The 26,390-nt window shown below is 43.3% G+C and overlaps 2 protein-coding genes across 6 annotated transcripts in view; one reads left to right on the top strand and one right to left on the bottom strand.

Moving 5' to 3' along the window:
• LOC115177542 (oxidation resistance protein 1) overlaps positions 1-13,367 on the top strand; it is a 191,058-nt gene extending 177,691 nt beyond the window's left edge. For 3 of the 5 annotated variants that reach the window (XM_029738428.1, XM_029738427.1, XM_029738430.1), the window contains 7 exons: positions 3,405-3,570; positions 8,139-8,219; positions 9,846-9,971; positions 10,559-10,711; positions 10,941-11,036; positions 11,156-11,229; positions 11,478-13,367. In XM_029738428.1, the coding sequence (XP_029594288.1) occupies positions 3,405-3,570; positions 8,139-8,219; positions 9,846-9,971; positions 10,559-10,711; positions 10,941-11,036; positions 11,156-11,229; positions 11,478-11,613 (832 nt within the window). In that variant the 3' untranslated portion in view covers positions 11,614-13,367. Of the gene's footprint in view, positions 1-3,404; positions 3,571-4,147; positions 5,636-8,138; positions 8,220-9,845; positions 9,972-10,558; positions 10,712-10,940; positions 11,037-11,155; positions 11,230-11,477 lie in introns of those variants that run through there. The other 2 variants (XM_029738431.1, XM_029738429.1) reach the window with 2 other exon arrangements.
• A 925-nt stretch (positions 13,368-14,292) lies between these two features.
• On the bottom strand, positions 14,293-23,204 carry LOC115177539 (squalene monooxygenase). The gene is made up of 11 exons (XM_029738424.1): positions 22,480-23,204; positions 21,952-22,207; positions 21,443-21,620; positions 21,115-21,211; positions 20,796-20,909; positions 18,456-18,627; positions 18,049-18,144; positions 17,533-17,675; positions 16,970-17,066; positions 16,463-16,550; positions 14,293-15,639 (listed from the first exon to the last, which is right to left on the bottom strand). Exons 1-11 carry the CDS (start codon positions 22,885-22,887, stop codon positions 15,447-15,449), a joined length of 1,842 nt encoding a protein of 613 aa, XP_029594284.1. The 5' UTR covers positions 22,888-23,204; the 3' UTR covers positions 14,293-15,446.
• Between the last annotated feature and the right edge of the window lie 3,186 nt (positions 23,205-26,390).

Genomic DNA, 26,390 nt, shown 5'->3' with positions numbered 1-26,390 from the left:
AAACCACTCAAGGGTTACTTTAGCACTATGCTTAGGGTCATTGTCCTGCTGGAAGGTGACTCCGTCCCAGTCTCAAATCTCTGGAAGACTGAAACAGGTTTCCCTCAAGAATTTCCCTGTATTTAGAGTCATCCATCATTCCTTCAATTCTGACCAGTTTCCCAGTCCCTGCTGATAAAAACATCCCCAAAGCATGATGCTGCCACCACCATGCTTCACTGTGGGGATGGTGTTCTCAGGGTGAGAGAGGTGTTGGGTTTATTCCAGACATAACATTTTCCTTGATGAAAAGCTCAATTTTAGTCTCATCTGACCAGAGTAGCTTCTTCCATATGTTTGGGGAGTCTCCCACATGCCTTTTGGCGAACACCAAACGTGTTTGCTTATTTTTTTCTTTAAGCAATGGCTTTTTTCTGGCCACACCTCTTTAAACCCCAGCTCTGTGGAGTGTACGGCTTAAAGTGGTCCTATGGACAGATAATCCAATCCCCGCTGTGGAGCTTTGCAGCTCCTTCAGGGTTATCTTTGGTCTCTTTGTTGCCTCTCTGATTAATGCCCTCCTTGCCTGGTCTGTGAGTTTTGGTGGGCGGCCCTCTCATGGCAGGTTTGTTGTGGTGCCATATTCTATAAATGTTTTAATAATGGATTTAATGGTGCTCCGTGGGATGTTCAAAGTTTCCGATATTTTTTTATAACCCAATCTTGATCTGTACTTCTCCACAACTTTGTTCCTGACCTTTTTGGAAAGCTCCTTGGTCTTCATGGTGCTGCTTGCTTGGTGGTGCCCCTTGCTTAGTGGTGTTGCAGACTCTAGGGCCTTTCAGAACATTATGTATATATATTGTGATCATGTGACCGATCATGTGACACTTAGATTGCACACAGGTGAACTTTATTTAACTAATTGTGTGACTTCTGAAGGTAATTTGTTGCATCAGATCTTATTTAGGGACTTCATAGCAAAAGGGGTGACTACATATGCACTCACCACTTTTCCGTTTTTTATTTTTTAGACATTTTTGAAACAAGTAATTTTCTTCATTTCACTTCACCAATTTGGAATTTATTGTGTATGAACATTACATAAAATCCAAATAAAAATCTATTTAAATTATAGGTTGTAGTGCAACAAAATAGGAAAAACGGCAAGGGGGATGAATAGTTTTGCAAGGCAGTGTATATACACTACCGTTCAAAAGTTTGGGGTCACTTAGAAATGTCCTTGTTTTTGAAAGAAAAGCTATTTTTTGGTCCATTGAAAAAAGTCTCAACGTCAACAGTGAAGAGGCGACTCCGGGATGCTGGCCTTCTAGGCAGAGTTCCTCTGTCCATAGTCTGTGTTCTTTTGCCCATCTTAATCTTTTCTTTTTATTGGCCAGTCTGAGATATGGCTTTTTCTTTGCAACTCTGCTTAGAAGGCCAGCATTCCAGAGTCGCCTCTTCACTGTTGACGTTGAGAATGGTATTTTGCGGGTACTATTTAATGAAACTGCCAGTTGAGGAGTTGTGAGGCATCTGTTTCTCAAACTAGACACTCTAATGTACTTGTCCTCTTGCTCAGTTGTGCACCGGGGCCTCCCACTCCTCTTTCTATTCTGGTTAAAGCCAGTTTGCGCTGTTCTGTGAAGGGAGTAGTACACACCGTTGTACGAGATCTTCAGTTTCTTGGCAATTTCTCACATGGAATAGCCTTTATTTCTCAGAACAAGAATAGACTGACGAATTTCAGAAGAAAGTTCTTTGTTTTGAGCCTCTAATCGAATCCACCAATGCTGATGCTCCAGATACTCAACTAGTCTAAAGAAGGCCAGTTTTATTGCTTCTTTAATCAACACAACAGTTTTTAGCTGTGGTAACATAATTGCAAAAGGGTTTTCTAATGATAAATTAGCCTTTTAAAATGATAAACTTGGATTAGCTAAGACAATGTGCCATTGGAACGCAGAAGTGATGGTTGCTGATAATGGGCCTCTGTACGCCTATATAGATATTCCATTAAAAATCAGACATTTCCAGCTACAATAGTCATTTACAACATTAACAATGTCTACACTGTATTTCAGATCAATTTGATGTTATTTTAATGGACAAAAAATAACTTTTCTTTCAAAAACAAGGACATTTCTAAGTGACCCCAAACTTTTGAACGGTAGTGTACATTTTGTGCAGTATTTCAGTGTGCTTTGGATGACATTTCTCTCCACAATAGCACAAATGAACTGTTTTTGCCCTTTTATGTAAATAGGTATTAATCGTAATGAGATCTGACAATTTCGACTCCGCTGGGATGTTGCACAGCAATGTCAGCAGTATTCATAATGAATGTATTGTTTAGGCCTTTCAAAGAACACCCTGTACAAGGAAATATGTATCTTCATCAAAAGCTGTAAAATGTTTTTCTAGTGAATTATTCCAAATTGCTTCAACAGCTTAATTCAATTAGTTAATGCTGAAAAGTCACTTTGTTGCAGTGTTGGGTCCAAGCACAGTGCTGCCTTTGTCTCCAGTCCTGGAGAGAGAGAGGACAGAAAGTTATGAATCTGATCAGATGTTTGACCAGCCATTCTTTGACTTTGGAAACTCTACCCTTCAGCTGTTTTCATTCCCAGTAGCCAGTAGGCTTGGGTTGACCAGCACAGCACACTCCTCTCAGTCTCACATGTTAATCTCATTTGAAACAGGCAGACAGGCCACCAGTCTTGTCTCTGGTCACAGACACAGTCACACCACCATCACCATGGCCATGTGCCATTGCAGGGTGGTTGGAATGTGTTTATCTCAGAAAGGCTCCTGTAATGCTGCCCTGTTACACTGCTGGCTCTGTTCCCATGGATAGCACAGTGCCTTTATACACACACACACACCCATGCACAGATGCGCACACTTACACATACTCATGTACACGCACACACTTCCGTACACACGTGCACACACGCACGCACACACACACTGGCATACTGACTATGTCTGCTGGATGACCTAGTTGAGTGGTGACCCAGAAGATGTGTAAAGTATCCTGACAATGGTGGGAGAGTTCCAGGCAGTGAGGGAAAAGACCATATACAGCCTGATACATACAGACACAAGTCAGCAGAGTGGGATAACAGCCTCATGCCATTTTGAGACTAAAGCATCCACTTTACATGTGAAATGAAAGCATTGTGAGGATTAGGATGGGTAGGCTATCAGAATATGGCAAAAGAATTGGCAGAATATATTCATAACACTATTCAGAACCAATAACCGTTGACATAAATTGACATTCATGGAATGTTTATGTGCTGATTATGAATATGGTATGTATTGTTTATGAATGTGTTAGGAAGTCCTTATGTAGGTACTCTTCTCTTCAAGTGTTACCATCATTTCTGTAGTTTATGTTTCTAACTCTCTCCCCTCCCTAGGTCCGAACACCTGTATGTGTTCTTCATCCAGTGGACCCCAGACATGTATGGGGAGGGGGTGAAGGGCATCGGCCACGAGCCAGGGTTCATGGTGGTCAAGAAGCCTCCGAGGTCCGAGACAGGAGAAGACGAACCCCTCACGGATATCAACAACAAAGAGTGGGAGGTAAGGACTAGAGAACTGAGGTGTTCCACACTACATTCTACACTCTGTGTTGTTTCTTACATGGCTGGATGTTGCTGTACAGTAGAATGTGTAGTAGTTACAATACAATGAGTGTACTAAACATTAGGAACTCCTTCCTAATATTGAGTTGCAACCTCTTTTGCCCTCAGAACAGCTACAATTCGTTGGGGGTAATGACTTTACAAGGTGTTTAAAGCATTTCACAGGGATGCTGGCCCATGTTGACTCCAATGCTTCCCACAGTTGTGTCATGTTGGCTAGATGTTGTTTGGGTAGTGGACAATTCTTGATAAACACGGGAAAGTGTTGAGCGTGAAAAACCCAGCAGCGTTGCAGTTCTTGACACACTCGAACCGGTGCGCCTGACACCTACTACCATACCCCATTCAAAGGCGCTTAAATCTTTTGTCTGTCCCATTCACCCTCTGAATGGCACACATACACAATCCATGTCTCAATTGTCTCAAGGCTTAAAAGTCCTTCTTTAACCTGTCTCCTCCCCTTCATTTACACTGATGGAAGTGACATCAATAAGGGATCATATCTTTCACCTGGATTCACCTGGTCAGTCTAGGTCATGGAGAGAACAGGTGTTCCTAATGTTTGGTACACTCTGTATATTTACCTACTCATCCAGCCTGTGTTGTAGTCCATATATGTCCTATTTGTTATATGCTTTCATTCAGTCAAGTGATTTCTTTTGTAGTGATATGACTGTGTGTAGTGTTAAATGGAATTTATTTGCATTGTTATTCTGCCTCATCATTATCTAGGTTATTTGTGTGTTCACTGATGATTACATTGTTTTGTGTCATTGATGATTACATTGTTTTGATCAATCTATCCAAGTGTTTGCTTGATGTGTTATAGTTATTTTCATTGTGTAATTTGTGTGAATACTATTTCCTTTGGTCAGAAATGCGCAATTTTCACTCAGATTACAACAACCACAATGTTTTGCATGATTGTGAAATCATTTTGTTCCAAGTCAGTTGTCCACGTTATTAATGCAGTGTATATGGCATGCATTAATATCTCTGTTGTCGTCGGTCATTCCAAACTATAGTTTTGCTGGATGACCTGACTGACTGTGGTGTTCCGCAGTTGTAGACAGATGGATGGAATGGTTCCCGTTGTGAAAAGCTGGTTGGTTCAAGGCCGGGAAGGCACATAGTGAATTCTTTAAAATGTGTGTGGGCCTTCATGTGACTGTAATATACATAGTTGTGTTCAGTTCGCTCATTCTCTGCCCTATCCTTAATAGTGGCTTTGTGGGATTTTCATTTCCCCTCAAATGTGGAAGTAGGGTTTTAGGATTTAAAAACGTCCAGTGGATGGACATGGCTGCTCAAAGTCTGTCCAATAGGTCGGCTGGCTGCACGTTTATGTTGACCCTTTAAGGTAAACATTGATTTTAAACAACACTTAGATTTTTAGTCTGTAATAACTGTAATGCTGTTTTATTATAAAAAAGCCTTTTATTATACTTTTTTTGGTCATTGATCATTAGGTCTACTGTGCTTTATGTGTATTGTATGTCATGCAATATGGCAAGTATGACAATTCAAGCTACTTCAACGATTAACGTTTGATGTGTGCCCAAACTACTCAAAGGGGATCCACCAAGCTTTGTATTGTTACAGTGACATTACACGAGAATTGCATTTGATCTCCCTACAGTACCTCATGACATTTGTTTTTACATGTACTGGTATTGTATCTATAAATTGCGCTAGTGAAGTATGCAAATAGGAAGTTCCCTCTGTCTTTGAGCAAATAAGGAGCAGGCTTTGCTCCTGTCCTGCATTGCCATTGGCTCTTGCGGGTGTCAAACAAACACCCGAGACCCCTCTGAAACGTTTCTATTTTAGTTAGCCAGTAGATTCCCTGCCCGTCCGGTGTCTGGTTCAACATCGATTTGAGGAGATTGGAATTACTTCAAGAATCTGGAATGTGACTGTCGAGCTCAACCTCACCCCGAAAGAAAGAAATGTTCTCTAGAAGGGTGAAGGAAGAAACGCCGCTGACCCCTAAGTACACTTATGTATGTATCTATACAGTCCGTGTTTTAGCTACGCGTGTTTTGTTGTTGTTAGCCTGCTAGCTACATTGCTGGATGGCTAGGTTGCTAGAAAAATGCAAAATGCTGACTGAAATCAAAATAGCCACTGATATTTTATGAGTCTAAAAAGACAGCACTTGATGTTGTCGCTACTTCCTTCTTTGTTTCACTCCTTTCTTTGGTTCTCGTTTTGGAAAGTTTTGAGGTAGTTTTTTTCAGTGAACATAACAGTTTGTGAACATCGTGCTACGTTGTATCTAACGTTAATAACTAACTTGCAACATTGTATCAGTGCACTGTGTATAGCTTACAGTTCTACAATTTCCATTGCATTGACAGTGATCGGCTTCTCTGTAATGGTGAGATATTATATCTATACCGTTAGTTGGATGGGCTGATGCAATATGTCTGTTTTGGAAAGAATGACCTTAATGTAAGTTGTTATTTGGGAGGAAGGGAATCAGAGAATAGCATGTTTATTGTAGCCTGGTCTCGGGGCCTTGTGCTCTTGCAAACTCCATTGCTCATTGTCAAGCACAAACAAACGGGCACTCAGGCTATGGTTGTTGGCCACCCTGAGACCTTCCTCCTACACACAGAAGATGGGGACTGCAGCACACTGGCCTGACTTGGCTTTTCTCAATAGACTGCACTTTAGTGTCAGCTAAAGTTAGGCTCCAAATAAATATTTAATGAAGACTGTAGTTTACCCTTTTCTTTGCTTTATTGAGAACTGTATTGTGGCAGCTTGTTTGGGTAAACGTTATTTACACAATGATTAAGGTGACTAAAGAGGTGTTTCAAGGTAACTTATTTCTGCTTGACCCAAGTTTGCCCAATCCAACCTGACTCCACTAACTTTTACCTAGTTTATGGCAGCAATTCATGTATAGCCTAATTCTATAGTAGATTCAGACAATTTCATAATTGTTCTAGTTTTTGACATGCAGTATCATAACATATTTATGGATAGGCTTCATTTGCAGGTGTACACTGCTCCAGTCCCTGAGGGCCACCCACCCACAGCACTGCTCATGTCCATAGAGACCTATTAAGTAGGCCTACTGTATCTGGAGTTGTGCACCCCTTGAATGGCTTTGTTATGCTATTTCATATGACCCCATGATCGCACTTTGTGCTGATTCATGGTTGCATCCCCTTGAAGAGCTGGACCTCAAGGGGCTTAGCTACCTTCTGAAGTAGAAGTCTGGCTTTAAGATGTTATTGTGGAGGTAGAACTTGTAGCTTATGTTAGACTCAGCCAGAACTGCTGATAGGCTATTTTCAAGGGGGATTCCCGTGTGTGCTAGCTTCCATGAACTCTGTCTGGCAGAGATGTTTGCTTCAGCGCATTATTATTAATGATGACTATTAATGATGATGATGAAAAGCAGCACTAGCGCTGGGAATTGCCAGGGACCTCACGATACGATATTATCACCATACTTAGGTGTCGATAAGATATGTGTTGCGATTCTCACAATTCTGCTTATTGCTCACTATGTCAGCTGCAGAGAGATGAGCGCATTAGAAAACAAGTTTTGATCAGTCATGTAAATACAAGTGCTGAAAACATGTTGGCTCATTATTTAAAAAGAAGGTGCAGAACACGCTATAGGAGTTTTGGCGCAGGTACAGCCAACTAGCGCTAGCTAAAGCTACTTGGACCCACCCCCCGATACTTGGAGTCAAAGTATCAATATAATATTGCCCAAAATAATATTGTGATATGTAACTGTATTGACCCCCCCATCACTAAGTAGTTCTACTACTACTCTTATTGGTGTGTGTTTGTCCTCAGTAAATCATCTCTGCTCAGCATGTCAAGCAAGGTTGTCTGGGACTTGTTCTCCATGGGTTAGTACACATACTGACAGGCTGTGTTTTGATATGCTTTCTGGACTTGGCAAATTAAATCGTTACATCAGAATACTTGGAGTTCATCTGTGCTCTTGTCCTGCTACACCAAAAGGGTGATTCAATTTGACTTGCACGGTATTGTACAACAGAGTCAACATGTCTGTACACTAACAGGCTGGCAAGTGCTTTACGGTGCACTGGTGTCGTATCACCTACAGTCCAACGGATCCTCTCAATTGAATAAGATTATCAGAAGAATGTCCTTGTATGGCTTCTCTGGTTTAAGTCGTTTTTGTTCTGGCTGTGTCAGAATGGCTTGTCTGCCTCTCGTCCCTCTGGCTGGTCCTAACATCCACTAGTGGTGTTGATTTAGATTACACAACCATGCAAAACACTATTCTATTGGTTCATATCAACCACCTCTTGTTCAAATATTAGACTTTAAACCAAGCCTATTTAATGGAGACCTGAATATCACATACCGGTAGATGTATAAATATAGACAGTGATGTCAGGTCTCTCCACCTTCAAATGTACTGTCTCTCCTCCCTCTGCTGTGCTCATCCTTTTTCCTCCATTGCCAGCAGCTGAGTTACACTTCCTGTTCCTGTCTCCGCCCCCCCAGGTAGTGTCACTGACTGAGTACCACCGCCGGATCGATGCGCTAAACAGTGAAGATCTGAAATCTCTCTGCAAGCGGCTTCAGGTGCCCCACTCAGCAAAGCTCCAGCTCTCCATTCCCTTTTTCTAGGCTATGTCCCAAATGGCACCCTATTCCTTATGATGTGCACTACGTTTGGCCACTATTATGTAGGGAATAAGGTGCCATTTTAGATTTGCCCCTGCCAGGCTCTGTTAGAGCTCCTCGGTGTGTTTCTGACCTCTTGCCTCTCACCCAGTTGTCATACCTGAGCTAACCTTGACCTGGGCTAACCTTGACCAGGTCTCTGGGATGGGCCAGCACTATGATGCTGCAGCCTCGTGTAGCAACTGTCCGAAGAATCCCTATGAGAATAATTTGAAGAGTTTTGTGCAACCAGCAACTAATACCTGGTAGAGAAGGGAGGGTAATTGATGCCTTCATGAAGTTCCCATAATGCCTTGCATATCCACTTCTCACAGCTCCTCACTGACCACTGCTGTGGTTAGTTTCCAGAAGGCCTCATTACTGTTATTATTAGCCATAGCTAATTAGATAGGCTGTCATAGAGACAAAGAATGTGAGTCATAATACAACATGTTGTAGCCCATCTCTGTTGAGGGAGGGGAATTTTCCTGAGGTTTCTCAACTCAAACAAATGTGGAATTTGTGTTCCTCCACTTCTGAAGGACTCCTCACAAACTGTGTTCATCTATCCACATCTGGGTAGTGAGGAACTACTGCTTCCCCATCCGCCTCTGCTTTCTATTGGAGGGAGAGGGGAAGGGAGGGAGGTAGATGGTAGGCGGAAGTGGGATTCTATTCAATCCATTAAGTGGGTGCAGGATTGTTTGCGAAGGACAATGCAGGTAATTCAACAGGACTGTAACGTGATCACGGTCAGGCCACCAGTGGCTAGGCTCTCTACAATCAGGTCTGTTATGGAGAAAGATAAACAACCCCCGCTGGAACTCAAACAGTCCAACACTGTGTGTCCAGCGAAAATCACAAATAGGCCTTCTGGACCACTCATTATTTACTGTGTTTTGCATTTTCTCCAACCAACATTCCTATTGCGCTAACTATAGAAATATCCAGACTCAGACATTGTACAATTTAGCCCTCTGTATATGGATATAATGCACATTTCCAAGTGTTATTACAATTCTGGAGAAGCCTACATGTTTTTATGAGCCATTAAGGCTCTCATAAGCCAAGGCTGGCTCCTTACCTTTACTATGTGTTACTGACATAAAGGAGTCTGGTCTATGGTCTCCCTAAACCCATCGCTCCCAAATGTATGATTTTCACAGTTGACTTAATTTGTTATATTAGGTAGGCCTATCTTGTACTATTTGTTTCCTGGGGTTCATATTAGCCTGTAAATAATCCTGTCTCTGATGAATAAAGTCTCATATCAGATCTTTAAAACTACCTGCTTAGAAATCATATGACACACATACCACTCCTGGTATTGGTTTATTAGCCTATAGAAAACATCTAGCACAGTGTTCATCCCAGTATGTGTCCCAAATGGCACCCTATTCACTATAAAGGGCACCACTTTTCACCAGGGCCAAGTAGTGCACTATGTAGGGGATAGGATGCCATTTGGGACATAGCGTAAAGCGATAGACACCCCATTGCCCTTACTAGTTAAGCCCCTCCTGACTGTTGTCTGTGTGTTTTCAGATCACCACCAAGGAGGAGGTGAACTCTAAGCATGCCACCTCTATCAAGACGGAGCTGGAGCCTGAGACCTTCAGACCCAACCTCAGTGAACCTAGCGAGCTGCTGGAGGCACAGCAAATAGAGAAGGTAGTAACTCACAATGGCTTGATCCATACCTGTTGGCATATTGATGCACTGACACTGATTGTCAATAGGCTGCTTCCTAAAGCATGGTCATGATTGACCTTCAGCCAGAGGAGTGCTGGCCCTCCCTGGGGAGCTATCTGTTTAGTGACAGCAGGTTCTTTAGCCTCACCAGAGAATCTCTATGAATTACAATACTGGGATGGTTGGGGTTTTCAGATAAGGTCTGTTAGGGTTTTAAAATGGATGAGGTGGGGTTAGTATTCAGGAAAAAGGCATATTTGCATGTAGGCCTATAGCTGTTGGGAAAAATTGATTCTTGTTAGGACATGCAACGAAGGAAGACGCCTTAGTAATGTGTATGACTAGCCTGCTATGCTCTTATTGTAGGTCTCTCTGTGGTCGACACTTAACCTGTTCTCCTGAGACTGTTGTGTTCTGGGGGTGTGGAGCTCAGTTACTCTCTAACAACCAGCTGTGGGAAAAGGTCACTGCAGCTGTAATGGACCATTGATGTCTGTGGCCTTTTCTCTCTTTCATTTCTGTTTATTTTCTCCACCCCCCCCATGGCGTCTGCCTCATTTCTCCAGCTGGCCAAGAACCTCCCTCCTCGTACCATTGGGTACCCCTGGACCTTGGCCTATGGCACTACCAAGCATGGCATGAGCATCAAGAGCCTGTACCGGGCCATGCAGGGGCAGGACACCCCCGTGCTGTTGGTCATCAGGGACAGTGATGGTGGGGTGAGTGGGACAGCAACACTTCTCTATTAGGCCTGAGTCCAGATCTGGGCACGTAACTCATATTTGTGTGGAAGTCCTCCATTAACATCAATGCATAGTTTATGTTAAAGTGTGAGACAAGCACGCTCATCTGAAGTTAGGATTGGGCCTTTGAGCTGTAATAGATTACCATGGTTCCGTACTGTCTGTTTCCTGACCTGGTGTGTTCTGGTTGGTTGTGTTGCTGCAGGTGTTTGGTGCGTTGGCGTCCGAACCCTTCAAAATCAGCGAGGGATTCTATGGCACGGGAGAGACCTTCCTCTTCACCTTCTGTCCAGAGTTTGAGGTAGGTTGACTTCTCTGATTGGTGATTCTCTTGACAATGAGGAGCTTATGTAAGATGGCATGAGGGTTTGTAATGATATATCTATACAGATGGTGACGTGCTCTGTTCTGTGTTGACAGGTGTACAAATGGACAGGTGACAACATGTTCTTCATGAAAGGAGATATGGACTCCTTAGCTTTTGGTGGTGGAAGGTACGTACCTGCTATTCTTTTTTTTATGTAAAAGTTTTATCTAGCAATAAACTTTGAAACTGTGTCGTCAGTTAAGATGTTATGGTTAGTCTACATTGCACAGTCACTGCTAGGTGCGTTCAGAAGAGTAAAATGGCGCCCGTCGTCTTAAGTTTGTCAGAACAGACTCGCAGCATGCATGTGATGTTCTTGCTGTCTGGATTGAGTCTCTGAAGATGCTGTGATGTGTTTGTCTTGATGTGTTTCAGTGGTGAGTTTGGCCTGTGGTTGGATGGAGACCTGTACCACGGCAGGAGTCACTCCTGTAAAACCTTTGGCAACCCCATGCTCTCCAAGAAGGAGGATTTCTATATACAGGACATTGAGATCTGGGCTTTTGAATAACAAAACCCACCACGGGAAAAAAGAGAAGGACTAAACATCCCTACAATGGCAATGTTGTCTCAAACCTAACTGCACATCACCACCCTGCTCCAACCCACTGTCTGGGGCTCCCGGGACGGAGCCAGCTAAAGGATGTGTGTTGTGCGTTCATACGTTACTACTGCAGTTATAACAGAGCTTTTCTTTGTGAATGACCTTGTGTGTATCTTGTTACAGCTGTGTGCAGCGTCTTTGAGGAGGTGTACTGTCCTGTCCTGTGCTGTACTGTGAGGCATCAGGGGATGTGTGGGTTTGTTAGAGACCGTAGGGATGCCTTGTTGCAGAACCAAGGCGGAGCAATCAGATCGCTCTCTCTGACCTCAGCAGGAGATGATGTCGGCTCAGGTTTGGGATTGAGAGAGCGAGAGAGAAACTGCCGTAGTCCAGATTATCTGAATTTTGAGACACTCAAGGAACCCCGCCCCTCAGAACTTGGTTGAAGTCAGTCAGTAGGATGTTACTATATGTGGTGTTACAGGCCTTTAGTGGAGAGATCCAGTAATAAAATAAACAACATGCATTCCTTTGTTCTCAGAGGAGACTGTTGAACCTAACATAGTTCTGGTTGGTGTTCAAAAACTGAAGGAAGAATCTCAGCAGGATGTGAGGATGATGAGCACACTATTACGAGGGGAGGAAAGTATTTTACATCTTTGGTTTACTTCTGAGGCAAGAACTACATATAGAGTGTTGTGTATTGTAGTCCTATTGTTCACCATCATAGCAAACACCATCACAGCACATAGCTAGAATCAGAATATTACCCATCGTCGTGCTAATAATGTTCTGTTCAGTGGGTGTACTACGTGTGAGTTCAGATACCGCCGGCGCCCCTCAGGAGTCGTGTGTACTGTTCGTAGACAGTAATGTGTTGCAATAGATTTGTGGAATATGCAAATTACTGTCATGTGACCTCAAATAATCCAGGTTGGCGCTTTTCCTCGCCTGTCCGTGGCTCTTTATCAGAGAGGACACATAAAGCTTTGTCTTGATCCACAATTGCTTTTCTGGGTATAATTTGAAAAGCCTGAGACGTGTTTTACATGCATATGACAATTGTATATTATTTATATATATATATGATTATATATATTATAATTAATTATATATGTTTCTGTTGTGTGACAGTGATCTTTTTGTGCTGATATTTCAGCTGTTACAAATATGTATATTACCCTGTAAATTCATGTTAAAATAGTAGATTTGTTCCTATATAGAAATACATATATGATTGGTGGGTTGCTTCTAGCACTTGAATCCGGTCTAAAAGCATTATAAACCAGGGTCTTAGACTTCTAGTAGCAGTAGCTGTACAGTACTTTTTGTTTAGAATCAAACACATGTTAACTGTTAGTAGAAAGCTTGCTGCTATAATACTAAGGGTAAAGCTAAACTAATGCTCTGTGTAACTAAAGGGGAGTAGTGTCCAGGAATGAGGAGGCTGAATGTCAAAGAAGAATTAAACTCTCCTCACAACTTCTGTTGAGTGGTGAGTCTTCATTAGTTGGTAGACTGACTGTTAAGACTGTGAACTAAGAGAAAATATGTACATTTTAAACTTCACAGCAGCTTTCCTTCCCCTTTCTGGTCTTCCACACCAGTATTTGTATCTATGAAGTCACAAAGAATAACATGGATAATTCCTCCTAATTATTTTACAGGAATACAATGTATTATTGATGTATAAATAACAATAAAATTGTTGTAACCTGGGACATGTCTGGGTTTGTATTGCTTTCAATCCCCTCCTTCCTGCATTTGCGCTCACTTTTTGATTGTGTATTGAGCGCCACCTAGTGGACATGGGTAGTAGTGCTTTTCAAGACTTGGTCACTACCCCGGTAACATTAATCTAGTTTTATTGAATAAAAAAAGTAGGTCGATTGTAAAGATAAAACATCAGTTTCCAAAGGCAGAAGTTTAACTGCATAATTGCTCATTTATTAAACAAGAAATTAAACAAAATACAATTACAAGTAAATATTCTCACCAACACAGTGCAATATTCTGTCATGAATTCCTCCCTAAATGCTGAAGAGATGGATGGCGCAGTGGACTATCGGTCAGGGATTTGTTTTGTGGCTGAGCTACATTCAACTATCCCAGGTCCTGAATATGTTCCCATCTCATTGTGCTATTTGTTTCTGTTGCAACCCTCCCCTCTTCCTCCGGGCACACAGGAGGGTGAATGTGTGTCACTAGTGGCTTCTAGACACTGCAGTCCTCAGACAGGCATTAAGTCACGCTTTTATTCCAGCAGGTGTTCACAACGGAAGAATCACTTTTTAAACAAGTACCAGAGATGGGGGGTGGGGGGGGGGATCCATTGTCACAATGTGTAAATGTAACAGTGTAGGTTCCGTCCCTCTCTTCGCCCCAACCCGGGCTCGAACCAGGGACCCTTGCACACATCAACAACTGACACCCACGAAGCATCGTTACCCATCGCGCCACAAAAGCCGCGGCCCTTGCAACGCAAGGGGGAACCCTACTTCAAGTCTCAGAGCGAGTGACGTCACTGATTGAAACGCTATTAGCGCGCACCACCGCTAACTAACTAGCCATTTCACATCGGTTACATAAACCCCCTTTTTTAAGGCAGGAAATCTATGACTTGGCAAAAGTTAAGGACAGGCGATCTGACTTGAACCAATCAAACAGTTTAATACATTATTTGATTGTAAATGTACAGTTAAAGAATTGCAAATGCACAAGGAACATACTTTTTCAGAACAAAATAAGGACACCGTTTGGAATCAGGGTAGACAAACAGCCAACTGTATTTTTGAGCCGTCATTTACACTCCACTTCGTGTGGAAGAACCAACTGTGTAAGTGCTTCGGGTTTAAGAAGTCATTGGCATGAAGAGAAATAGAAGACAACCACTGTAGTATTCAAGCAGGACGGACATTTTTTGTCCTCATGTTCAATTTCCACAAGAAATTAGCAGCAAAGTGGTTAGACAGACACCTGTAGTCAGTCCTACTGTATATTCAGCTGGTTATTTGGTCACATTTGCAATTTAGAGTTGCTAACGCAAACCTCTTATTACGCATTGTCTGTTACACTACGTAAATGCATGGTTATAAATTCTGAATATACAAGGCATTACTAAATAATTGTCACCATCAATTTAGACCTCGTCCTCAGAAGACGTCTTATTGAGCAGACCTTTAGGCAGAGATAAAGAAAGGCATGTGATCAAGGTCAAAGGCTTCAGCACTGAATAATGGTCACATTAGAGACCTGTAATGGCATCCCTGTTGATAGTGGTGATAGGATGGTATAATATTAAAGAGGCTTTACAGATATTTTGCCTCTAGGGGTGCGCTTGAGACAAGGGATCCCTGACCTAAATGGATAGAAACATTGTCCAGAAATTACATCATTGGACAGAAAGTGGCATGCCTCCCCACACCCAACGAGTAAAAGCATAAATTGTTGGCCTAAAACTAAGTGGTTTCATATAAATCATACATACAGCCAAAATCACTTGACAGTTAACTACACTTTCATAGTGTATCTTTAGGTCACTGTACTGTTTGTATGTCATGTCACCATAAGGCTGGTGGTGTGTGTGTTCTCCACCAGGGGTCAGTGATGGCACTGCTCAGTAAACGTATTCACTAGAAACTAAATGGAAGAAAACAGGCAGAAACAGGGTAGGGGCAAACCTGAACTTCTACGTATTCCATTGCAAAATGTTTTGCTACGTTTGTGCACTAATGAATACGACCCTGTTGTCTAAGGCTGGTGTGCGTTCCACCGGGTTAGGGCTCAGATTAGATCACTGCTCAGTACACCAGGTACTTGAACTCAGAGTAGATGAGGGGAAACATAACGGTACAGGCGCGGTACAGGATAGCTCCACTCGTGAATAAGGCTCGGGGTTTGGTGAACCACGACTCAGACTTGAAGCTGTAGTAGATGGCGTACAAGGCCACGGCAAAGAAGTGTCCAATCAGAGTCATCGGACGGGGCGTCAACCTGGGAATAGAATGGATTGAGAGCCAATTAAAACCATAGACGATTGATTGATTGATTGATTGATTGATTGAATTTGATCATTAAGGCTTCCCAATTCGGAGACATTATTCCCATTGTGGTCCTCTAATGTCAATACAGGTGCATATACAGTATACATTTATATACACTGAGTGTACAAAACATTAGAAACACTTGCTCTTTCCATGACCTAGACTGACCAGGTGAATCCAGGTAAAAACTATGATCCCTTATTGATGTCACCTGTTAAATCCACTTCAATCAGTGTAGATGAAGGGGATGAGACAGGTTAAAGAATGATGTTAAAGCCTTGAGACAACTGAGACATGGATTGTGTATGTGTGCCTTTCAGAGGGTGAATGGGCAAAACAAAATATTTAAGTGCCTTTGAACAGGGTATGGTAGTAGGTTCCAGGCACACCCGTTTGAGTGTGTATTGCAATGCTGCTAGGTTTTTCACGCTCAACAGTTTCCCGTGTTTATCAAGAAAGGTCCACCACCCAAAGGACATTCAGCCAACTTCACACAACTGTGGGAAGCATTGGAGTGAACATGGGCCAGCATCCCTGTGGAATGCTTTCGACACATTGTAGAGTCCATGCCCTGATGAATTGAAGCTGTTCTGAGAGTGAAAGGGGGTGCAACTCAATAATAGGAATGTGTTCCTAACGTTTTGTACACTCTGTGAATATTTGACATACATATTTGTGGATATTTTTTGAATGGGGAATATTGCATTGACATACACAGTCAAGGATCAACTGTAAGAGTTTTGAAGTGTGTCGAACACATTAGTGAGACTCACACTGAGAGAAGACCAATGGGACCGTTGACACACTCCCCACCCAGCTTGAAGTAAAGGAAGCATGCCTTTCTCAGCTGGTGGAGAGAATCTGAAAGACACAAACACAAAACGGCTGATATGAATATGCATGTCAGTCATGAAGGAGATTATATCTCAGTGTAGTACCCTGCTGGTAAAATCCACAGCTTAACACTAAAAATTCTTTCAGCAGAAATGATTTATGCTGAATATCTCTTAAATGTCCCTCTCTGTTTGCTATAATCGCCCTAGCTAAGTGTTTAGTGTCAGTAATTTCAGGTATACGGACATCTACTGAGAAGAAGTACTGGACCGTTAGAAAACAAATGATTGAAGTAGAAACATTGGTAACAATTTAATGAAATCCTACAGGTATAGTGCATTATGATGTCGTTATAATGCACCAAAAGACTTGCCATAACCACATATGACATTCTATCCATCCTGTGTTGGCAGAGGATAGTAAAAAGGACAGAGAAGGAGACTCACTGTCTGTTGCAGCAAACAACTCGTACAGGGCTTGAGCCAACACATTCACCACAAAGGAATGTGATGACTTGCGTTCCCAGTGGAATTTTTTCTTTGCCTATTATGAAAAAAATAAAAAGAACATGTTTTACATTTCAGCCTTATACAGTATATCCTAACATTGCTCTGTAACTATCCCTTTGACTACTACAACACTGTGGATTACAGAAACAATATGCCCTGTGCACATATAAAACTCCCTAAAGTTCTGTGGTAGCAGGTGATTGCAATGTAATATGGACCCACATTCCACAAAACAACCATACACATTCCAACCAAGGCCATTCAGACAGTGATAATGTGTGTGGCGGAGTCTGGTCTGGTGGAAGCTGACTCAGGACCAGATATCCCCCTTGTCGGCCATTCTGTCTGAACCCCTCTACTGCCTATCTCTTCTCTGTAATACCCAGTGTCCAATCATGAACATAATACTGACTGTAAGTCACTCTGGATAAGATGACCAAAATGTAATGGAAATATAATAATCATAATAAAGGGAGATGAGATTATGGATGTGAGTTTACCTGGAGCATGGCTGTGTTGTCGTACAGGTCAGGGATGTTCTTCATCAGGCTCCTCCAGATCAGGACGTCGTTGAGGGCCACACTCATCCCTCCTCCGGTCAGAGGGTGTCTCATGTTGTAGGCGTCACCCAGCAGGAGCACACCTGGAACAGGACAAAGGCCCATGTTAGCCCCAGTCCACACCTCACTAACATTACACATTTACACTGCTAGAGGGACCATCTTTTTCAGCAAAATATCTGATCTGGTCAGGCTTTCAATCTACTTACCTAAAGATAAATAATATACTGTTAATGATCATAACAAATGGAGCAATGCAGTTGGTCTAATATTTATTTTGAGGGTTTCAAGGTTTATTGCTGTTTTAAAAGAGAACATTGATCTACCATGCTATAATGGTGTGATAGACTCCACACAGCCAACATTAACCTCACCAAGGATGCGTTCCAAATGGGACCCTATTCCATTTGCCCTTGGGGATCCAGCCCAACACTGTGGTCAGTACTCGTGTCCTACCTGGTTTGTTGACTGGGGACGGAGGCAGGAAGCTTGCTGGCATAGACCTCAGCCGGTCATTCTGCAGAGCCACCATGAACGGCTCCTTTAGGTGTTCTAGAGAAGAGACAACAGAGTCAGGTCAGAGGTCACACATTCATCACCACAAAGATGGGTGGATAAAGAATTTAAATCAACACAGAGTGAATGTCAACCTGTAATACCGTATTTTACTCTTCGTGTGTTGAAGCTCTCAAGCACATATTCATTTGGGTGCTTTACATTGGTGGTGGATATGGTTAGTTTGCCCTTAAGTCTCACGAGGCCCGAGGCCATCCTTCCATCCCTCCATACAATGTAAAGGATGTTGAACACATGGGAAAGCTATGCTGTTTAAATCTCTATACTGTATACCCGAAATCCCTTACCTGGTAGTTGTGGGTGTATTTTCTCAGCCATGTACTCAGTGAGGTTCCTGGGCATCTCTCCCCTGATGTCCACCAGAACCCTGGTGTCTGAGGAGGAGATCTGGTAGATGAGGACAGGGCTGGGGTTGGCCAGGACCAGCTCAGCATGGTGGGGCTTGAACTGGGGAGAGTTCTGACCACGACAGGAGAGGACAGAAAGGAAATACATTAGTCTGACTGCGTTCTATGAATTGTTTGTTTGTTTGGTAAAATGTGTCTGCTAGCCTCCCAAGTGGCGCAGTGGTCTAAGGCACTGCATCACAGTGCTAGCTGTGTCACTAAAGATGCTGGTTCGAGTCCAGGCTCTGTCACAGCCGGCCGTGACCGGGAGACCCATGGGGCAGTGCGCAATTGGCCCAGTGTTGCCCAGGTTAAGGGAGGGTTTGGCCGGCAGGGATGTCCTTGTTCCATCGTGCTGTAGTAACTCCAGTGGTGGGCCGAGTGCTGACACGGTCGGCAGGTGTACGGTGTTTCCTCCAACACATTGGTGTGGCTGGCTTCCGGGTTGGATGGGCATTGTGTCAAGAAGCAGTGCGGTTTGGTTGGGTCGTGTTTCGGTGGACGCATGCCTCTCGACCTTTGCCTTGCAGCGATGAGACAAGACTAACTACCAATTGGGGAGAAAATATATATATATACTGCTAAAAAATAAAGGGAACACTTAAACATCCTAGATCTGAATGAAAGAAATAATCTTATTAAATACTTTTTTCTTTACATAGTTGAATGTGCTGACAACAAAATCACACAAAAATAATCAATGGAAATCCAATTTATCAACCCATGGAGGTCTAGATTTGGAGTCACACTCAAAATTAAAGTGGAAAACCACACTACAGGCTGATCCAACTTTGATGTAATGTCCATAAAACAAGTCAAAATGAGGCGTGTGTGTGGCCTCCATGTGTGTGTGGCCTCCATGTGCCTGTATGACCTCCCTACAACGCCTGGGCATGCTCCTGATGAGGTGGCGGATGGTCTCCTGAGGGATCTCCTCCCAGACCTGGACTAAAGCATCCACCAACTCCTGGACAGTCTGTGGTGCAACGTGGCGTTGGTGGATGGAGCGAGACATGATGTCCCAGATGTGCTCAATTGGATTCAGGTCTGGGGAACGGGCGGGCCAGTCCATAGCATCAATGCCTTCCTCTTGCAGGAACTGCTGACACACTCCAGCCACATGTGGTCTAGCATTGTCTTGCATTAGGAGGAACCCAGGGCCAACCACACCAGCATATGGTCTCACAATCTCATCTCGGTACCTAATGGCAGTCAGGCTACCTCTGGCGAGCACATGGAGGGCTGTGCGGCCCCCCAAAGAAATGCCACCCCACACCATGACTGACCCACCGCCAAACCGGTCATGCTGGAGGATGTTGCAGGCAGCAGAATGTTCTCCACGGCGTCTCCAGACTCTGTCACGTCTGTCACGTGCTCAGTGTGAACCTGCTTTCATCTGTGAAGAGCACAGGGCGCCAGTGGCGAATTTGCCAATCTTGGTGTTCTCTGGCAAATGCCAAACGTCCTGCACGGTGTTGGGCTGTAAGCACAACCCCCACCTGTGGACGTCGGGCCCTCATACCACCCTCATGGAGTCTGTTTCTGACCGTTTGAGCAGACACATGCACATTTGTGGCCTGCTGGAGGTCATTTTGCAGGGCTCTGGCAGTGCTTCTCCTGCTCCTCCTTGCACAAAGGCGGAGGTAGCGGTCCTGCTGCTGGGTTGTTGCCCTCCTACGGCCTCCTCCGCGTCTCCTGATGTACTGGCCTGTCTCCTGGTAGCGCCTCTATGCTCTGAACACTACGCTGACAGACACAGCAAACCTTCTTGCCACAGCTCGCATTGATGTGCCATCCTGGATGAGCTGCACTACCTGAGCCACTTGTGTGGGTTGTAGACTCCGTCTCATGCTACCACTAGAGTGAAAGCACCGCCAGCATTCAAAAGTGACCAAAACATCAGCCAGGAAGCATAAGAACTGAGAAGTGGTCTGTGGTCCCCACCTGCAGAACCACTCCTTTATTGGGGGTGTCTTGCTAATTGCCTATAATTTCCACCTGTTGTCTATTCCATTTGCACAACAGCATGTGAAATTTATTGTCAATCAGTGTTGCTTCCTAAGTGGACAGTTTGATTTCACAGAAGTGTGATTGACTTGGAGTTACATTGTGTTGTTTAAGTGTTCCCTTTATTTTTTTGAGCAGTATATATAAAATATAAAAAAGTGTCTGCTAAATGGCATATGTTGGTTGATTCATTGATTTGCTCATTCTTTCATTCAACATAATACTTGAACAAACCTTCATGATACATCCAACAAAGTGAGAGGAGGTCTGAGCCTTCCCAGCTACCAGGCTCTTCCTGAACTTTGAGAAACAGCCGTCAGCTACTACAGTTACTGCTGCATGGACCTCCTATGGGACAGGTTAACACAATTACATCAGTTAAAAACACATCTGTTACACTGCTTGTCTTATCAATGGATCCTGCTGAATTGCTAATCAATAGGTGTAAATACTGTCAAGTGTAATTGTAAGTATCAGCATGGGGCTATTTTACACAGCAACGGCTATCTGGAGAGTACCAGAGTATAAGCTGCATCGCAAACTTAGAGTTGACCTTTGTGTCTCCTGTCTCCTTGTCCCTGTACTGCACTCCTGTCACACAGCCATCCTCTTCCTCCAGGCTGGACACAGTGCCTTCTATGAACGTAACACTAGGGGAGAGCAAAGTACCAGTTATTAAGAAACAGTAGTTATAGTGATGGTATTAATAGAGACAGGTTCTTCTGAACACATGACCAGACCAGGAAAAACATAATCAGGCTATAACAACTAAACCCTGGAGTTGATCCTGGTCAAGTAATGTGGTCAGGAACAAACGTGTGGCCCTAGTGATAGTAATGACATGTCCAACAGGTATAGTGAAGGTTCTCTCCCAGCCTTACTTTGGCTCAGCGAGGGCGGCTCTGCGCAGGCCCATGATAAAGCGTCCGTGGTGGAAGGCCCTGCCACACTGGATACTGCTGTCTGCCTGGGGATATGGGATCTCCACCTCTGTGCTGCTCTCGATGTCATGAATCACATAGCCGTTCACCACGTGGGCATCCAGCCCCTCCACTGAATCTGAGAGGAGAGCCCAGGGTTAGGCAAGGGTGATGAAACACTTTTCATTATTCCTTCAACTCAGGTCTTTAGTCTGTGGCAAAAAGGAATACCTTTACATTACATAGGGACTTAGGTGTCTTTGCTACAGTTTGTTTGGTCCCACTTTAAACAAACAACGTTTAAGCCCTATATAGGTCCTGCAGTGAGCCTTGCTCGTTGCGCACAGCCCCCATTCAATGCAAGGGCTTGTTGCGAGTCAGCCCATTGGTCGTTTGCCCCAAGCTATCACCTTTTTACACGTAGACCCCACAGTAAAAGATCTCTAGTTCGTGCTCCAGAGAACACTCACCCTCCATTCCCAGTTCTCGCAGGGCCCTGTATCCACCAGGCTGCAGCAGCTCTCCCACTATCCTGTCAGGCTCCTTCAGGTCCCTCTCTATCACAGTGACCCTCCGGCCGTCCCGGGCCAGCACCGCAGCCATGGCCGACCCCAGGACTCCCGCCCCTACTATGATCACATCCGGCTCCTGAGATGCAGGAGAGTCCCCTGCTGCTGGGGGGCTCTCCATGCCTGAGGAACACATTCTTTTCCTCCTGCCACCTCCCTGTTTGGAGAGAAAGTGAGGAGGGTGGGGAGAGAGAGAAATTAATTCAAATCATTAAATTGGCATTTTCATGGTACTTTGCAATGGTGTTTGAAAATGTGTATGGTTTGCTATAACAAAAAGGCTTCATTAGAGCTGTTCTGCTAAATCTCAAACAATGATGAACATTCAATGAATTGTTTGAGATTTAAATAATCGTATTAATAATCGTATTAATCTAGCTTATTTCTTGTTTTTGTTCTTCAACAGATTCTACAGTTATTATTACTCACGTTCTTTGAAGCGCTCTCTCCACTCCTGTGCCTGACAGCTGAGGGTTTCGGTATAAATGTATTGATGACCGGTAGGGATAATAAAAGTTCCAGCGGTAATTGTAGAATTTGGGGTACCTTGCATGTATGTCCGTGGTACCTGACATAGGATAGCAGCATCCCCACTGCCAAGAACACTACAGCCGCCAGGATTATCTCTTTGTGAGCATACTCCAAAACTGCGTCGCATTTCTTATAAATGTAGGTGAAACTTGCAATTCCAAGAAAAGTCCACATCTTTATTCTATTGTTATACCAGGCTACTTGAACTGAATAGGCTAACTCATTCAATAAATTACCACTGCTCAGAATGTTTCCTAACCTATAACCTGAAACTAAATTGCTAAAACAAAAAGTAGCCGAGATCATGGAATAGAATAAATTGCGCAATAAAATCTCATCACAGTTCAGCAATTATTATTTCAAAAAGAACAAATATTCTATTTACTGGCGTAGACTGAGCATCCTATTTCAGTTACTTTAGCAGATCGTAGGCATAGTAATATTTAATATATATATATCCGTTAATCCAAAAGAAAAGTATTCGAAACCATGACAATTATTCCACCCAACCTGTCAGATGGTTTCAGAGGATGCTAAATATTTTATGGTAATGAGATAGGTACAAACTCGGGTTCGCAGGTTTGGTGTCCCGCCCTCTCTGTATCTTGAACCGTCCAATCAGGAACAGCACATCGGTGAGCAGAGCTCACGCTATCAGGCCATTGGCCAATCCTCGGCTGCTGGTTGGAGCGCTGGCTGAGAGAGGATAGTATGATATGATGTCACTGGAAAGGTGTCTATAGACCCGTTTCTGTGTTTGCCACACGAGGGCGATGCGCGTAAATTGATGGCAGAACAAGGGGAAGTTCTTATAGAACACAGGGGAAAAAGCCTATATTTACATGTTGATTATGAGTGCATTTCATACTACTTTTTTGTTATAATTGGATTTTAAGCCTTGTATGAATGTCTTGCTTAATATAATGCTTGTGTCATCATCGCAAATCAACTGCATTATACTTAAAAAACACTTCAACTTCAACCAGTAAAATTGCTATTTTGGCTAGCTTTTGCTACAGCCTATGTCAACGAGCGTTAGCATTCTAGCTAACAACTATTGCATCCAAAATAGTTATTTTGCAAAGATCACAACCAAATAATCTTAGCGACTGTTCAAGCAAGAATCAAAACATCGTTGTAAGCGTATGAGAACCCCAACAAGTTATTTTATTTATAAGTAATACAAACGTAAATGTATGCTCTGTTGAATGCGCGCAGATGGCGTTGTCCTTCTTGCTGTCAGTGTGTCATATGCTGGAAAAGGGTCTATCGGTCTACAATTTCACACAACGGAGGAAGTTACCAAACTGGTTCGCAGTCAGTACTCTTTGCCAGACATAGGAAATAACTGTTATGGATTGTGTTACATACAGGTATTTTGCCTTGGGGTGATTATGTAGATAAGTAGGATTGTGAGGATATCAATACAAACATGTATTTTATTTCTGAGGGCTTCCTAGTTTATGTTGGGCAGCCTTATTAAATATTGTATAACGTTTTTTTGAAAGTCTTTTTGCCAAGACCCCTACACAGACATTTTTAATGTTACTCTAACATTAGAAGCTAAGTAGCAACACTATATATATATACCACTCAGGACAGGGGGTTTCATGGTCAAACAAGTCTTCACAGGTAGTGGTTAAAGACTGTTTCATATTTCTCCTGTTTGCCTGATGTCACTTTGGGCTCCCCATTTTGCTTGACAAAGTCCTGAGAATAAACAACAAAAACTGCCATTAACATTATACTGATTTGGCAGACATTGAAACAACATGGTTGTAACAAACACATGAGTGCTGTAGAGATGGTACTACATTGTTATTCCACTAGTGACCTCACCTCCAGCTCCTCCAATGAGGCGCTGCCATCCTCTACTTTCTGACCAATCCCATGGCTGAAGCTCATGTAGCGCCTCTGTCAGAAGACAGTGATGTTGTGTGGGAAAGCTTATATAGTTTGAGCATGGCTAGCTAATAGTCCTCTATTATACAGCCTACAACAGATTATCATCTCTTCCACTTTGGAGTGTAAAAATGACCAAGGTTGATGAGGAAAGCTGACCTTGAGTGAGCGAACAGATTGCAGGTGACCCACAGCACCTTCACCCCAGTCCTATTCTGCAGCTGCAGGGCCAGGTCTGTCATCTCATCCAGGTTGCTGTTTGACTCCTCCAGAGTGCCTCCCTCAGGGGACATGTCCCTATACAAGAGGATGGATAGGAGGGTAACATAGATCAGTTAGTATACAATGACCATGGGTGAGAGAACAAGCATCTTGGCCGGGTGCAACTTCTTTAAGGCATAAATGGCCACTCTATCCATGTTTCTACCGACTACCAAGACGATGAATTGATTTGATACTGTAGGAACAATGTGACAATTACCTGTCATGAAAGGTGTAGTACTTCACCTGAAAAGAACATACACATGAATCAATATGATTTCTATATATTTTTAAAGCTGTACATTCTAAAATACAAGGTTTTAAAGTTACAGTATTTGGGTGGAAGTTCACTCACACCAAGTTTGGTGAAGAACTCAAAGGCTGCATGGAGTCTCTTCTTGGCACATTCCATGGGGGTAGCACCCTCATTCCAGGGTCTGTGTAGTGTCTGGAACTCAAAAGGGTCAGCACCTGGTAGTGGGTCGAATGGAGGAAAACAAAATACATCACATGAAGTCATCGTGACAGACCCATGATGAGAGATCGGGGTTGTTTTCTTGATGAAAGAGACAAGGCTTTATTGGATTAAATGTACAAATGTTTCTGTAGTCTATGTACAGTATACATGAGAGTGACCTGAAGCAATCAATGTGTGTTAGTGAACATTCATTACCAGTCCCACAGAAGGCGTGCCAGTAACAGACAGAATCTCAGCCAGTCCTCCATGTCTGCCCAGCAGCACCTGCACAGGTAAACAGTTACATGAAGCCTGCTGGGAAAACCTCCGGTGGGATCATTCAGGTGTGTAAAGGAGGTAGAGTCTCACTGTGCAACAGGAAGACAACAGACACTTCCATGACACCTGACACACACAGCTCTTCTTTCAAGTTTGCCACACCTACTTGTTCAGCATTGTAGTGTTGGAAACACAAGACGTCTCGAGCTCCAGCGTTGAGTACATATTGAATCTTCGGAATACCGGTGCGATACATTAATCTCGGTTAACCCAGAACTAACTCGAACAGTGCTTGATTTGGGAAGGAGCTCACCGGAGCTGAGTACAGGTGTACTCATCCCTGCCAGAATCCCCCCCCCATCGCGTGAACGCGCACACGCTCAATTTTTCATTGCTGCGACTTGCTTGCTAGTTGAGATTTCTGATCACGTTAGGCTGCGTTTCATTTTATTTTTATGTTAGTTTGATGGCGGGGGAGTCAAATACTTTCTGTGTCACACACTACTGGTCAACATGAGCTACCAAAAATGATTCTGAAGTGTGCCAGGCAATGCAGTCCCAAGATAGAAGGTGAGGGGGAAAGATTTCGGGAGGCAAGTAAATAGCCTTTCCGAAACGCTCCACCCCTTCTAATTTCCTTAATTATGTGGCTAGAGTCAAATACTTTCTAGAGATCAAACTTCACGTCAGGATAGGCAATCGAAATGAACAATTAATGTATGCGTTATATTAAACATAGAGTAGGGAGTAAAATGTAGGCAAGCAATAAACATTTCACAACAACTACTAGTCAAATAATGGGAGATGACGAATTTTGGCAGAGATTTATTTATTGACTAATACACTTGAAACAAATAGCCAAACCGAAAACTGTAGACATTACTAGCGCCTCCCCCGCGATCAAACGGAC

The sequence above is a fragment of the Salmo trutta genome, chromosome 37, assembly GCF_901001165.1.
Source record: "Salmo trutta chromosome 37, fSalTru1.1, whole genome shotgun sequence".
In the NCBI taxonomy this organism is placed as follows: domain Eukaryota; kingdom Metazoa; phylum Chordata; class Actinopteri; order Salmoniformes; family Salmonidae; genus Salmo; species Salmo trutta.
Note: the sequence above shows the minus strand (reverse complement) of the source record. Positions and strands in the feature narration are given on the sequence as shown.